At 41.3% G+C, this 16,075-nt stretch overlaps 1 protein-coding gene across 2 annotated transcripts in view; it reads left to right on the plus strand.

The window, feature by feature from the left end:
* The window catches only part of C5H8orf34 (chromosome 5 C8orf34 homolog), a 221,400-nt gene that overhangs the window by 128,436 nt on the left and 76,889 nt on the right, over nucleotides 1-16,075 (plus strand). Inside the window, exon 8 of one of the 2 annotated variants that reach the window (XM_083187222.1) lies at nucleotides 14,469-14,595. In XM_083187222.1, the coding sequence (XP_083043348.1) occupies nucleotides 14,469-14,595 (127 nt within the window). Of the gene's footprint in view, nucleotides 1-14,468; nucleotides 14,605-16,075 lie in introns of both variants that reach the window. The other variant, XM_083187221.1, reaches the window with a different exon arrangement.

Here is a 16,075-nt window from a genome sequence, read left to right on the forward strand (position 1 = left end):
TGAAAACTTCAAGCACTGTTCCTGAGAACGCCGGGCATTTTTGGTATTATTTTGTACATTTTTTCAGCGCACATTATAGGTTGCCTAGAAACACAACTGAATTACATGCCTGGGAACACAACTCTATTACATGTTGCCTAGTAGCACAACTCTATTACATGCCTAGTAACACAACTCTATTACATGTCTGGGAGCGCAACTCTATTACATGTCTGGGAGCGCAACTCTATTACATGCCTAGTAACATGACTCCATTATATGTTGCTTATGGACACAACTCTATTACATGTTGCCTAGGAACACAACTCTATTACATGTTGCCTAGGAACACAGCTCTATAACATGTTGCCTAGGTACACAGCTCTATTACATGTTGCCTAGGAACACAGCTCTATTACATGTTGCCTAGGAACAAAACGCTATTACATGTTGCCTAGGAACACCACTCTATTACATGTTGCCTATGGACACCACTCTAATACATGTTGCCTAGGAACACCGCTCTATTACATGTTGCCTAGGAACACCGCTCTATTACATTTTGCCTAGGAACACCACTCTATTACATGTTGCCTAGGAACACCACTCTATTACATGTTGCCTTGGAACACCACTCTATTACATGTTGCCTTGGAACACCACTCTATTACATGTTGCCTTGGAACACCACTCTATTACATGTTGCCGAGGAACACCACTCTATTACATGTTGCCGAGAAACACCACTCTAGGGATTCCCGTAAACGCTAAGGCTCGCTGCAAATGCAATGAGCCCCGCCATTTCCACCTTGCTGAAAAGAACCAGCGAGGTGGAAAGAGCGAGTTAAGGGGACAGCGTTGAATGCTCTGATGGCGAGCCATCAGCACTGCTTGCCATATAGCTCGCCATCAGGGGCTCGTCACCGTATGTGTTTCATCTGCAAGAATTGCCTAAACACTGGAACATTTTGCCTGATTCAGCTTGGATCGATCTCCTGTGAATTTGCTGCAGATACTGATGTTTCGGGTCTGTGCATGCGTATCGGTGAATATCTGCATTTGCGGACCCAATTTGCGAATGTCTTTGGCGAGTATTACACTCGCTGGGCGTTCGCACACAAAGGGGAGGGAAGGGGGCTAAGAGTGGGCTGGGGCAGGGAAACCTCCCCGGGTTTTCTGGGCATCCCCATGAAAACAATGGGCGTTCTCCTGGGAATGCAGGCGGGCCATTGCCTGCTCATTGCAGGTGGCTGATGTCACATGACATCAGTGCCCGCCCCCTTATTGGCCATCTCCGGGCCAGATAAAAGTCAGTTCAGACTGTCTTTATCTGCAAGGGGCCAAAAAGTAATTTTATGCAACCATCAAATTTTCACCCGTACGCCTGCATGCAAATAAATGTGTAAGTGTACACAACCATTCACATTCCGGCAGGGGCATTCACTCGGCAGTGGTGGGCGTTTGCTCGCTTGGCAAGCAGAGTTTACAGTCTTGCTAAGCAGCGAAAATACACTGAATCAGGCCCATTATTAGATCTTATGATATGCTGCGTAATGTTTTTGCACGTGTTATATTTAAAAATCCATATTTGGACAACACTCCTTCTCTGTCTGCTTCAAACCTTAGCGGAATACGATCATAGTTTGTGCTATTGGCTCATTCACCAACTGATCGTTATTACACATTTACAGCGATGAATGCAAACCGAGAAAATCCCACTTTCTGTTTATGTTGGAAGTTTTACACTGCTCATCATATTTTATATTGTGTTTCAAAGTAGAATTGCCCATTTTAAACGCCCCGTAGTACTGGAAATGATTCAGCCAAACCCTAGTTGGCACCACCCTTGCTTTCAGAGGATTACGTGGCTGTTATGAGATTGGTAGTAAAATTAGTGTCATTTTGTGTGACTGCCAGAGCCTCTTAATGTAAAAAACACTGGCAAATTCAACAAAGGAAAATAAGTGTTTTGCTTCTCATTTCATCTCTTTTTCAATAAGCGGGCATTACATTTATGTAAAATGCTACATGCGAGAAGTGTTTTATAATATTTTACCAAGAAATGTCCATAACCGGTGCGAAGAGTGTAATTACAGTACAGAGATTTTTCTACTTGAGAGGATGAACTTAAATTTCTCCTTTAGTTCCTCCACCAGGTTGTAACGGTAATGTAAGAATCGCACAATGCACCAACAATACTTCTTACGTGCTCAGTAGCAGCTAGCTGTTCTTCATGCTTTTTGAGACACACTCTTTATGCTCTTTTCTAGTTAGCAGATGAGCCCCAAAAGGCCCAGGGTGGAGAAACCAACTCTTACCTTAACCTGGCATTGCTAGTATCAGCCCTTCCCCTGTTGTAGTACCTTCATCTGAATGTACAATCAGGAGCGGCCTTCGTGGGATCTTCAGCCTGGGCTTGGGTTATTCTGGAGAGGGCCCTTCATTGGGGAGTGCGAGCCTGGGCTGAACAGTCAGGGGATAATGCTCTGGCCAGGGAAATTAGTGTAAATAGTTTACCCCTGCTGTGGCATTACCCTGCTGGCTGTTTGGGCCGGTGCTGGTTGTCAAAATACGGGGGACCGCTATTCATTTTGTTCCCCGTATTTTGGGAGCCAGGACCGGCCTTTGAGTCCTGTGATGGTTTTAGAAATTCCAGAGAACCCCCAACTTCTTTGGCCCCTGAATGTGTAAAACTGGGACCGGCTCTTTCAGCATGGGGCTGGTTAAAGCCATTGGGGGGGGATCACCAGAAACGGGTACGACTGGCTATGAATACAGCCATTCGTAGCCATTGGTATCTTAGTAAATTTTCCCCAATGTATTGATCCCAAGTACATGATGACTGGTCTTCTTTTTCCCTTCGATGCTGGAAATATTAAGATAGGAAACTCGTGTTACTTATTTTATTTGATATTGCTATGCAGTGAACTTTAATTGTTTACATATTCATGACCACCTTTATTTACTATTAAGTAGGTAATTAGTGTTCTAGCCACCTGGGAATATACCATTACTCTGTGGATAGCTGACGCATGCCTTTGTGTACACTTCTAATCTATCTTAGATTAGAAGAAAAAAAGATTTTGTTCATCCAGAAGAAAAAAATTCTTTACAGTCAGAGCAGTCAAACTTTGGAACTCTCTTCCTGGAGTAGTGGTGTCGGCAGACACTATAAATATGTTTAAAATAAGGTTGGATAAACATATATCGGTTAAAAACATCCATGGGTACGAATAAGTAACATAATCTGTCTTTCATATATCAGAACATACTATACAATAAGGGATAAGCTACTATAAACATAGGTTGGACTAGATGGACGCAAGTCTTTATTCAGCCTCACCTACTATGTAACTATGTAACTATGGGTCCTTACCCATGTTTTATTATCGCAAATAAAATCTCATTTTAATTTCCTGTAGGAAACTCATTTTAGTCCATCCTAATTTAAATATTTAGATAAATATTTTAATGAGGTCCAATTTGTTTGTTTCCGAAGAAGAGGAAAAAAAGTTGGCTTAATGATTGAGAGCCAATGACCCAGTCATGTACTGTCTAAGATTAAGGATTCTGGGGAGTCCGCATTTATTTATCAAACGTACACAAGATTGTAAGATCTATTGAGCTCGTATTTATTATGTCCTGCCTTTGTTCTATATATGCTACATACAAAGGGGTATGTCCAACCAATCACCATGTGGAGAGCCCTTGGGGGGAATGAGGGTGTCAACTAACCCCTTTTTACCATAAGCTCTCTCTGTGGCTTATGTCTCTACACAGGTGGTGATGTGTGGGTGCTGTGGCTGATGCGCACTTGTTGGTTGTGATTGCTGAGAAGTGCTGCACAGTCACAGCCCCGCTGGAGATGAAATGTTATCTTGGCTGGAGGGGGTGGGAGGAGGGGGGGGGTCCGGGTTTAGGCAAGGAGCGGCGTCCCACTACCTTGCCTCTTACCCTGTCCTTGTAGACAACGATGTGTGGTGCTGCTAAGTGCACTGCAGCAGTGTCACAGTCCTGAACTCCACGGAAGAAGTTGGTCGGCAAAGTCCGTGGACACCAGTCTGGTCTAGACTGGGTGTTCTTGTGTCCGTTAGGAAGTAGCCAGCGGGGGAGGTCCGTGTAGCGTATCTGCAGTATCCTTCTGTCAGCCGTTGTCCGGCGCCAGTATACTCCATACTATACATTATTGTTATCACTCTTTTATACACATAAAACGCTTTTGTTTTACTACACTGTTCTCCCACTCTCTTTCTTACCTATCCTCCATTGATAGCACCCTGAACCCACTAGGTGAGCGCCTGACACCAACTTTGTATATTAACCCTATCCTGACCGCTCAGTCAAGCTGCTCCCGGTTATTGGTAACTTAAGTGCTAGAACCACCACCATCCATCTATATATGCTACAGTATGCCGCGCTGCAGAACACTGTGGAACATTGCAGATGTTTAGTAGCCCAGCACAAATTTCTTCCAAATGAAGGTTGTCCAGAATGTTTTTAGTAAGGCTTGTCCGTTGCTATATCGGAACATTTCTGTTCTAGGAGGAGGCTGTAACACCTCTATTAATCCAGTGCTGGGCAAGACTCACTTTGGAAACGTAGTTCATACAAATATTATTTGTGCTGACTCTACATCCTCCTGTAAATGGATGAAAGAATTAGCACACAATAATCGATGAAGGGAGGTTACTTTTCTTGGATAGATTGTTTTTCTCACGTGCAGTAGTTTTATTTATTTAAAATCAGTTAACTGCGTGAATACCTTTATTATGTTCTTATTATCACATTTCCCTTTTCTTTGGGTGAATTCACTAAAACTAAAAAAGAAGGGACAGGCATTGCACACATCATATGGTAGACATGATTATCTAGTATACTGTATGTGGTAAATTATAACTGGAATCAGGTTAGTTGCTATGAGTATCTTTATGAAAATGCACTGTACACTTATACAATTTGGGTCGTATTCAATGCGGCTGGCGAGGGGATTAATCGGCGGGGATCGCTGAAAACAAGCGACCCTTGCCATTTAACCCCCGTGCGGGCTGCTCACCCTATTTAATGTTTCGGGGGAACATCAAGGCTTAATGATTTTTCCAAAATATCAGACTTGCTCCTAAGGGGCGTGAAAAAAGACGCAGTTTCTAAATTTTGCACGCTTTTAAACTTCCTGCTATTAATTGAATAACTGTATAAGGACACATCGGTATTTATTCAGTTCTGAAATCTAGAGACTGACTAAACGTCAAACTGTACATTAGATTAAACAGTAAGATTTTTACATATAGAAGTTCAGCAAACTATTGTGTAGTACAGTAAGCTGTGGTTTGGTCATAGCAATAAAAATTATTAAAATACAATTTACTTCTGTACTGATCTTTTGGTTGAAATGTAATAGGGCAAGAGAATCAGAAAGTGAGAGACTTGGTAAGAAATCTCCAGGTTTTTAAAGCGACAATCATTTAAACTGCTAACTCAAACTGGTTTTGCAGTGTTAATGATTGCCGCTTTAAAAAAACTGGAGATTTCTTACCAATCTCTCACATTCTTATTCTCTCACCCTATTACATTTCACCCTTTGGGCGGGATGTATCAATGCTTACCGTCGCGTAGGGTGGCCAATCCCGGGATCGGGATCGGCGGGATCCCGGGATTTGGCCCCCAAAACGCCGGGATTTCAATCCCGGGATTGGAATTTCCAATCCCGGGATTTCGGGATTAAACTGCGCATGCGCAGTTTAATGCCGGGCAGCGTCTGAGCACTCAGACGCTGCCCGGCTTCCCCATACCCCGCAGTGCGCAGCGTGACGAGGTCACGCTGCGAGGTCACGCTGCGCAGGGCACACGGCACAGCCGCACATCCACGGCTGCCCGCCCGCCCAGCGCTCCCGGCCACCCGCCCTCCCACCCAGCGCTGACGGCCGGCCACCCACCCTCCCACCCAGCACTCACGGCCGGCCACCCGTCCGCCCACCCAGCGCTCCCTACCAACCAGCGCTCCCTACCAACCACCCGCCCGCCCACCCAGCGCTCCCTACCAACCACCCGCCCGCCCACCCAGCGCTCCCTACCAACCACCCGCCCGCCCACCCAGCGCTCCCTACCAACCAATCGCCCGCCCACCCAGCGCTCCCTACCAACCACCCGCCCGCCCAGCGGTCCCTGACAAACCCAGCGGTCCCTGACACCCGCCCACCCACCCAGCGCTCGGGCGGCCAGGGTGTTTTTTATTATTAGGGAAGCCAATCCCGGGATCCCGGGAATCCCAGGATTGAGCATTTTTCAATCCCGAATCCCGGGATTGAAAAAATGCCCCGGGATTGGCATCCCTACCGTCGCGCTGACATCCCGTTTTCGCTTCCGCCGACTGTTCGTGTGATGTATGAATAAAGTTTCGGATTCCTGTTCCTGAAAAAACTCAGCCGGGTTGAAATATTGCGGAGTTTCCGGCGCGCAAGATCATCCCATTGTAGTGTATTGTAGCTGAAGCGCTGTGTTATGTATTAACACTCGCAGCGCTCAGCTTTTCTTGCACATAATTCGCCTTGTATTGCTGGCGAACTGCAGTTGTGACAGTTCAATTATTAAAGTATAATGTATTTACAGTGTTGTATTTACCTTATGAAAACAGGTTGTGCTGTGGGATGTATTTTACTTGTTGTATGGGAGGCAAGATTGGTTCTTTTTTGGAAGGTGTGAGGCACAGATCATCAGGGCTAGGCAAGAGGCAGTGAGGTGTGAGGCACACTGCCTCTTGCCTAGCCCTGATGATCTGTGCCTCACACCTTCCAAAAAAGAACCAATCTTGCCTCCCCTACAACACGAAAATACATCCCACAGCACAACCCAATAAGATGAAATGTTCTCTTGGCTGGAGGGAGTGGGAGGAGGGGGGGGGGGGGGGGGTGTCCGGGTTTAGGCAAGGAGCGGCGTCCCACTACCTTGCCTCTTACCCTGTCCTTGTAGACAACGATGTGCGGTGCTGCTAAGTGCACTGCAGCAGTGTCACAGTCCTGAACTCCACGGAAGAAGTTGGTCGGCAAAGTTCGTGGACACCAGTCTGGTCTAGACTGGGTGTTCTTGCGTCTGTTAGGAAGTAGCCAGCGGGGGAGGTCCGCTGGCTACTTCCAAAAAAAACCGAAAAGATTCCGACGGAGGTCTGCATTACCGCAGACCTAAGAACAGAGGGAAAAAAATCATACATAACGCGGAAAACTCCGCAAAAAGCCAGCGAAAACACCACAAAAAAAAGGACTCCACTTCACTACAGAAATGCGAGTATTGATACATCCCGCCCTTTATGTCTGATTTTTTTGTTTAGTATTTTTATGTGTTAATAATTAGCATTCTCTTCACCAATTTTGTATTCACTTTACAAATTAGTTTTTTTTCCCCCCACCAGAGGGCAATAGAGTTTTTCACTAAAATGATTGCATGAAATATGTTTTCTAAGAAATTAGCAGTATGATGAATTGAGCCATTTCAACACCAGGGAAGTGATCTTGAAGATTTATTTAAACTACAGCAATATAAACGATGAGTATTTTAATAGTTTGATTTTATCATGTAATTCCCTAAGGGCAAATAACTCTGTGAAGTTCTTCCTGAACTGTGCTGGTGAAGTGTGTGTGGGCTGCATAGAAATGGAAAGAAATTAGAATGGTTCAATAATCCAATAGTATCACACTGCCTTCTCTCATTTTAATGCATGTGGTTCAGCAGACCGCAAAGAGAAGAATTGCAATGATTTTCAACTATTTTGTTGTGAACTATGCTACACAAAACGAAGCGCATGTCATTGACCGACCTCTATTGTGTTTCACTTACAAAAGGAGACCAAAACTATCGCATGCCACTAATTGGATTTAAATGTAAAATGATATTGGGTGGCTCTTTATAAATAGGGTGATCACCATGAATGTGTAGAGAATTTAAGCTTGTGTTAGTCAGGATTTACACACACATATATATATATATATATATATATATATATATATATATATATATATATACACACAAGCGCGCAACAAAAATGGTTTCTACACAAAAAAAAAAGTTGCCGGTAAATTTTCTTTATTATTTTCATAACATGATTAATTGCTTTTGTTGCACCTGAAACATCTCTAACTTTTTCTTTTTTTGCTATACATGTATATATCTAGAGAAGGGTAGCACCACATTCGCTAAGATATAAAAGGATAGTTACACAAAGAATAATGTATAATAAAATAAAAATACAAAAACACAGAACATAGCAAAAAGGGAATTGTATACAGTCCGAACAAAGGAATACTCAGTGCGGAATAGACATACACCTCCTCCAAAACGTAATTGCTTTTGTTACCTGAATATATTTAGCTGTAAGTAAGTTAATCGTCCTGCTGACTACCCATCCCAGCATACTTGGGTAAGAATACTGCAACTGCTAGTGACACTACATCTGAAGAGCCACAGACAATGTATAAGTTCATTCTTAACCTGAATGCCAAATACGTTTGTCAAAAGGTGTAAAATTGCCAAACAAACCATTTTTATTAGTCATAATGACCTGCAATGTTTACCTTGAAATAGGAAATATAATCTTTATATTCACCTTTATATAGGAAAAATAATAATTTAATCTTTTTTTTCACACAACATTTTTTTATTTGAATTTATATAACAAATGTAAGCGACGCTGGCATTTTTAGCGGATATTTTGCACATCTCTCACAGATGTTGGCACGCAAAGGGTTAAACCTTTCCATAAGCAATAAAACATGCTTTTATTAGTATATATTTCTATAAAAACAAAAAAGCCTACAAGATCTCTTCATTCAAATCCTTGGTTAGGATATATGCACTATTTCTACCGCTGTTGCAAATGCGTACGAGCAGCTGTGCAAAAAAATGTGAATGCCGCAGTTGCCAGAATATGTATTAAGACTCGCACTGTCAGCTTTGTCATTCCAAGTGACTGAATACAAAGAAGAAGATCAGTTATCGAAGTTCTCAGTCACGCTACGGTTACTCACAATGGTCATTGAAACTTTGGAATAGTTGTTATTGCGTAAGGGATCACAATTACAGGCAGGAGACATGCCCTAAAAATTGGTTGCGACTCGCGATGTGTCTGCATTCTACATTTTCGCAGCCACCTCTGTTTATTCCCACAAACAGTTGCTACAGTACATGTCACTTTGTGACTAAATCTGTCCATCTATATTAATGAATTGCGCAGTGCAACATTCTAGAGATAACCGATAATCGCTCTACTGCGTAAACTTTGGCATTGTGTCCATCTCGGAATCCGTTCCATAGGTCTTTCCAGATAATTTTTCCTTCATATAATATACAGTAGAACATCATGCCTAAGAAAAAGATCTATAATCTTTGTTGAGCTGCATTACTATTGGGTCTGATTTGGCCAAAGTGCTGCAGATCAGTTTTGTATTTTAAATAATAAATTAAATAACACAAAAAATTATCTTAAGCGAAATAGCTGAAAGAAATCTGCACTTTTACAAAATCGGACCCTATTACAATTATCCCGGGGTGTCAGTGACAAAACTGATCAGTAACTATTATTTACAATTTTTTTTATTTTTTTTTATACTTTTTAGGTTTTTATTAGATGTAAGGAAAAAGGGACCCAAATGAATTAGGGAAAAATGAGACGCAAGCAAATTTTACAGGAAGTTTATGAAAAAGAATACGATGTAAACAATAACCCCAAACCTTTACATTGCAGAAGTTAATAAAAAGTAAAGCAAAAATTATACTAAGATGATAACTAATAGGTATGTACATTACAAGATTAAAATTCTACAGTTAAATGGCTATCACTGCATGATGCACAATTTTGAATAATTATAATGCAATTCAGTTTTACACGATGATAATTATCTTGCTGTTCTTCTTTTATTGCTTTTTAAGATTTAACAGACTTTCCAACATGAAAAAGTATATGTTTTAGGAATTGAACGGCCACCTTTTTTTCACATTTGCAATCTGAAATAAAATGTAATTATTTTTATTTTTTGTATATTGTAATCCATATAGTATAAGCACTAGGCCATATATTATTTCTAAAATTATTCCCAAAACTTTTCCTGAAATTGTTAAAAAAATATTTAATATAAAATGGATTTTTACCGCTTATCATTAAATCTCATTCACATAGATGCAAAAGATGCAATATACAAAAAGTTGAAAGAGACGTTTATAGATAGATACAAATCTGTGAAGGGTACATGGCTATGGGTAAATGGTTTAAACATTCATTAGAGATCAGTACAGTCCATTGTAAAGAAGCGGTATAGGTAGGAAATGACAGCCATACTTACTAGATCTGGCATCGTACTTGCATTTCTGTAGCCAGACAACAATGACATACAGTATATAAGACTGTACTAAGGGAGCCAGCTGGGGCACTAAACAGGTTATACAACTCAATGGTTGAGATGTAAGATGATGTGTATTGGTCAGCAACTTCCAAGGTACAGTATTCCACAAAAATAACCTTTAACCATAAATTAAACTCCGACGATTTGGTCTGTAGAAGTTTTTGGCCTAAATGGCAAGAAGTCTCTGGGGAACAAATCCTACTGCAGCCACGTAACACAATCCAGGTAGCCTCCTGTCATTGTGACTGCTTTGCAACGGCTGGAACTAGCAGTCTTGTCAGGATAGAAAGGCGAGCCCTGCAAAATATAGGCATATCCTGGACAGAAAAAAACCCTGCTGCCCTCTGCCAAAATAAAGTTGCAAATGGGGAACAAGTTTGTCTTTCCATTGGACAATATTTCAAAAGGCAAAGCAACACTGGATTACAATGAAGAGCATAGAAGTCTGTGAGTGGCCCAGTCAGAGTTCTGATCTTAATCCCAACAAAATTCTGTAGTACGAAGTTGAACTAACACAAGCTCTTCCCTTCCGCTCCCCACCTAGCTTCATATTACTTCAGCAGTTTAGCAAGGACTAAAGGGCAATAAGCTTCCATCTTAGGGGTAAATTTATGAAGATGGGATTTCTATTGAAGGTGGGATGTTGCTTATAGCAACCAATCCGATTCTACTTCACTATTTATTTAGCATCTTCTAGAAGATAATAGATTATGGGCCTGATGCACTAAGCTTCAAAAGTGATACAATGGAGAGTGATAGACAATCAACCAATCATCAGCTCCTTACTTCCATGTCACAGACTGTGTTTGAAAAGTGTCAGGCAGGAGCTGATTGGTTGACTGTTTATCACTCTTCATTTTATTACTTTTGAAGCTTAGTGCCTCTGGCCCAGAATCTTAATTGGTTGCTATGGGCAACATCCCATCTTCAATAGAATTTCCATCTCCATCACCCATGGATTATTACTCTCTTGTTTTTGAAGGAACATTGCGAAGGTGAACTTTTAAAAATTCACATTATGAAACATAAGTATTTGGAGCTATGAGATTCCTTACTATGAAGAAGGGGTTGGAACATGAAGTTCAACATAGCCAACAACCTGCATGTCCAGCAGGTCCCGCTCGTCACTGAACGATATCATTTACTGACATTGCTCAGTGTGTATGCTCAATATTAGTGACCCGCCGCCGATAATGTCAACTATATAGTGTTAAGTCCCATAAACACTACAGCATAGTGTAGTGTGTATGGGACTTTACAGCTTTCAGTTCTCCAAAACTGTCACTGTACCCGAGTGGCATGGTGTGCAGTGTATACAGACTTTGAGTCTAGCAGAACCAGTGCCACCCACACTGCATTCAGAACACCCTCTAACCCAATAGCTGCGGGTGCCGGCAGCCATGTTTTTAAGTGCTCTCTGTGAAGTAGTACCTAAAAGATAGCGAAAGCTCTGACGCTGTTCCAATCTTTGATACCTTCTGCACATTCACTGGCTCCGTAATTGCAGGGTGACTGGTCCCACGCTACATATTTCCCCCTACCCTCGGTCATTTCTTCAGAAGCCTCTTTTGCACCCTCTTTAGTATGGCTATCGAACAAACAATATTTTCAATGTCTGTTTCTGCAAAGTCAACAGTGTTTTCCAGCTTTTTTGTTGTTCGTTAGTGATTGTCTTAATATGTAAATTTTAAACAGCCAAAATCCATAGAAACTGCCTAGTTGCAGCCAAGTAGTTTTAGAGCATCTCAGCCTCGGACCTGGATTATCTTTTCTCCTGCTGTCAGCAGCTATACCATACAGAAGGGCCTCACCACTGCAATTTGCATCTTCCCTACGTGCACTAAAACCCCCTCAGCTAATCAAGGGACTGAATGGGTTCTGTTGGGTTTGTTTTAAGGTGACTAAAAAAAAATTATGACAAAAAAATTGTACTTTTACATTTTATCTATGCAACAGTAAACACCAATTCTACATTTGAAAATGAAGAGGAAAAATAATGGCCTTTTTTAGTGTAAATGGAAGGTAAATGGGATTGTTAGGTCTTAAAGAAGTCTCAGGCCCATTCATAATTAAACAGTGTCTGTCAAAAAGCCAGGTCATTTCAATTGATAGAGAAGCATGGGAAACTGGTATTGCCAAAAGATTCCTTGTTCAGTTGTGTTGAGAAGAGGGCACTCACGATGCATGGCGATAGGTTACCAAGGTGATGGTGTTGCAAGACTTTCATATAGCTGCAGAGGGCACAGGTCCAGGGAATATCTTTATATGCTTTGAAAAAGAGGCGCTCACAATGACTTCCTTTTTTCTTCACGTATTGCTACCGCGCACAAAGTTTTACTTTTTATTTATTTTTCCACTTTGTCATTTTTAGCCCTACCTACACCCATGCACTCTCTCTGCAGTGGTTATAAAGGAAAGGGTTTTCCTAATCTGTCCTGCCATAGGTGCTGTTTGAAAATGTGGTATTGTTATGTATTAGAAACAATGGAAAATTATCAAGCAATCCATCACAAGCTGTGTAAATGCTGGTATTATGATGCAATATGTATGCTGAGGCAGCAAATACCTAACAGGATTTTCACTTAATCAATTTTTTGAAGACTATAAACAAAAGCACTGCTGCCATAGCGACCAGTATTCAAAAAAAGACACTCAAACGTTCGTGAAGGAGCGACACGCATAAACACACTTCAGCAGATGCCACTGCTTGCTATGTACAGATACACACAACATAGCGGTGCATAATCATTGGTAGGTGGGGACGCCAAGCAGATATATTTTTGGTTGAAAATATAATTCTTATGTCTTATTTCAGGCAAAAACAAGGAAGTTCAGTGGAAAGCGGGACTAGTTTTTGGGTAAAAAAGCGGTATTGAGAAGAATACTATTGTTACCATATGAAATAAATCAATTCCACCATAAAAACGGGCTGGTCACCCTTCCGTTGTCCTGACTATGCCCACCCAATGCCCCTTCACCGCCCACCCAACGCCACATCACAGCCCCCTGCTTTCACTCGGATTGTGGTTGCATCATTCTAGGATGCAATCACAGTTTTTGGCCTTGCGTATATGCGCTTCAGTGAATTCGCCAATTAGCGATTTTCAAACAACTGAAGGCCATACAGAATTTGGCCGTACATAATGATTGGGATTGTAGAACTTGATGGACTAATGTCTTTTTTTCAACTTTACAAACTATTTTACTATGTAGTGCAATCTATAGGTCAATCTATTCAGTTTTTAATATGATGCTTAGATTCACCTGCTCAGTAACCAATCATGCTTGGATACATTTCTTAATCATGTTTTGCATCATTTAAAATTGAACAATATAGATTTATTTTTTTATTTAAAAAAATTTACACCGCTTACTAACAGTATAATAGGGATTGTTCCAGTTAGAGTTGTGCAGATCCGGATTTACCCGGATCTCAAACTGGATCTTATTGGCTATACGGCTGTCACATATTTTGGAGCCAAAACATGTGACCGTTGATAGCCAATAAGATTCCGTTATGAGATCCGGGTAAATCCGAATACGCACTTACCTACCTCCAGTACAGCTAGAATGTCACAACAGCCTCTTCAGACTCCCCTGGGCAATGCTGTCTTAGTTCAAGAGCCTTTGATTTAGAGGTGCCATGCTGGTGTCATCCTGGAGTGACATCTGAAGGTTCTGTTATTAGTAGGAATGCCTACATTTCTCTCTTCTCCCTAATTATTCTTTATGTGATGTCTGTAAACTACCTAATGAAAACAATGAGTTATCTGCTGTACTTTACTAATTATATGACTGTTTTACTGTTTTCTTACATTATTTCAATGTGATCATCATTATTATTATTATTTTTCAGTATTTATACAGCTCCATCATATAATCGTTGGGATTAACAATTTGGAATGCAGATTATTATCCTCAGGCTCCTTTGTTCACAAGCATATACAGTAGTAAAAATAAATTAAAATAATTGTTTACTTTAAATATTAGTCACTGTTGCTCTTAAAATGACATAATGTCAGTGTCTGTTTGAAAATGACATAATGTCAGTGTCTGTTTAAAAATGACATAATTTCAGTGTCTGTTTGGTTGTTTGTATTTCAGAAGACCTTGATGACCTCCGAATGGAAGGTGTTACCAGCCTCATGCCATCAGGAAGTAAATTTAGCCAAGGACGTAGCACTTACGGCACTGAACCACAGGCGAAAGTCACACTAAACATCTGCTCAAGGTGTGCAAGGTAAACAGTGTAGCTAGCATGTGGTAGTGCGGCATTGCTGTAGTGTAAGGGCATCTGGACTGTGTTTTCTGGAAAGAACTACAAGGGAAATAGTGTAATTTTCATTTATATTTGTTTATACATTTCAAATGAGTCTCACCCTGGCTCACAACTCATATTGTAAGGTTATATTAACATTGTTGTAGATAGGATACTTAAAAGTTATTAAATGCATCAATTGAAGCCACACTGGTATGTAAGTTATCTGACCTGGTCGTTATGCGACCAACCAGAAACGCTAACTGGGTGGCTGCTGGAAGATAATATCCCAGTCCCTCTGCATCCCTGCACCTTATCCCATTGTCTGCCACTGCTGATTGGTCAGCACAGCGGGACCCCCCACCTGACGGTTGTCTGGGAAATGTAAATGAACGCCCCTTAGCCACATTTTGATGTCCTCAGCCCCTAGAGTGCATACGGCAGCTGCTTAGATGAGCATCCACTGGGGAAATGAAAGTCACAAATGTCCGATGGTGATATTCGTGATGTTGTAATATTTTACAAATGTTAATTTAACTTTTTGTTTTATATAACTGTTTTGGATAAGTTTCAAATATTAGTTCTTGATCTATTGTAATTCAATTATAAAAAATATATATATTTTATTCTTATGGTGGCAACAAGTGTCTGTAGCATTGGACAGGGGAAATTACAATGATATGCAGTATACATATAAAAAATGAAGTAGAATTACTGGTAAGCAAACCATACTGAGGGAAATCAGACCGTTATATAGTGTCCTACAATATTTATCAATTAGACTGTAGTTTTTTTTTTTTTGGGGGGGGGGATTACCTGTGCAAATTTCACTTGCAAAAACAGTCCCCCTCGGTTTTTAATTTAATTTACCATGCTCTAGAATGTGATAAAATCTCCTGCGCACTCTCCAGATCAGCAGACCATGAGGTGTATTCAATGCTCTGATGGCGAACTATGATGACAAGCTGTGCCGATAGCTTGCCATCAGAGTATTCAACTGCCTCCCCTTCCCTTGCCGTTTCCACCTCACTGGTTCCTTTCAGCGAGGCGGAAATGGTGGGTGTGGCCATCAAAAGAGCGGGGCCCGCCACAAAATGCAGCGGACTCGCTGTTTAAGGGGATTCACGCTGTCCTCCGACGGCAAGGATTCTGGCAAAACATTGAATACGGCGAGGGGGTTGGATACTGAAAATAAGCCATCCTTGCCGTTCAAACCCCCCTCGTCGTGGCATTGAATACACCTCCATGCCTGCACAGTATTTTTTTTTTTTTTTATGAATTTGGGCAATCCATCATTTATTATTGTTGCAAATAGCAGTGATACGCAATTATAATTATCGGATCCAAATACCCGTACACACGGAGTGATGGGATCCCCATGCTGAGCGATCTGATCGCTCAGCACATATCGCTGCTGCACCAGCGATGTTTGCTGAGCAATCTGTGTGAGAAC

Source organism: Crinia signifera, chromosome 5, assembly GCF_055691185.1.
Source record: "Crinia signifera chromosome 5, ASM5569118v1, whole genome shotgun sequence".
In the NCBI taxonomy this organism is placed as follows: domain Eukaryota; kingdom Metazoa; phylum Chordata; class Amphibia; order Anura; family Myobatrachidae; genus Crinia; species Crinia signifera.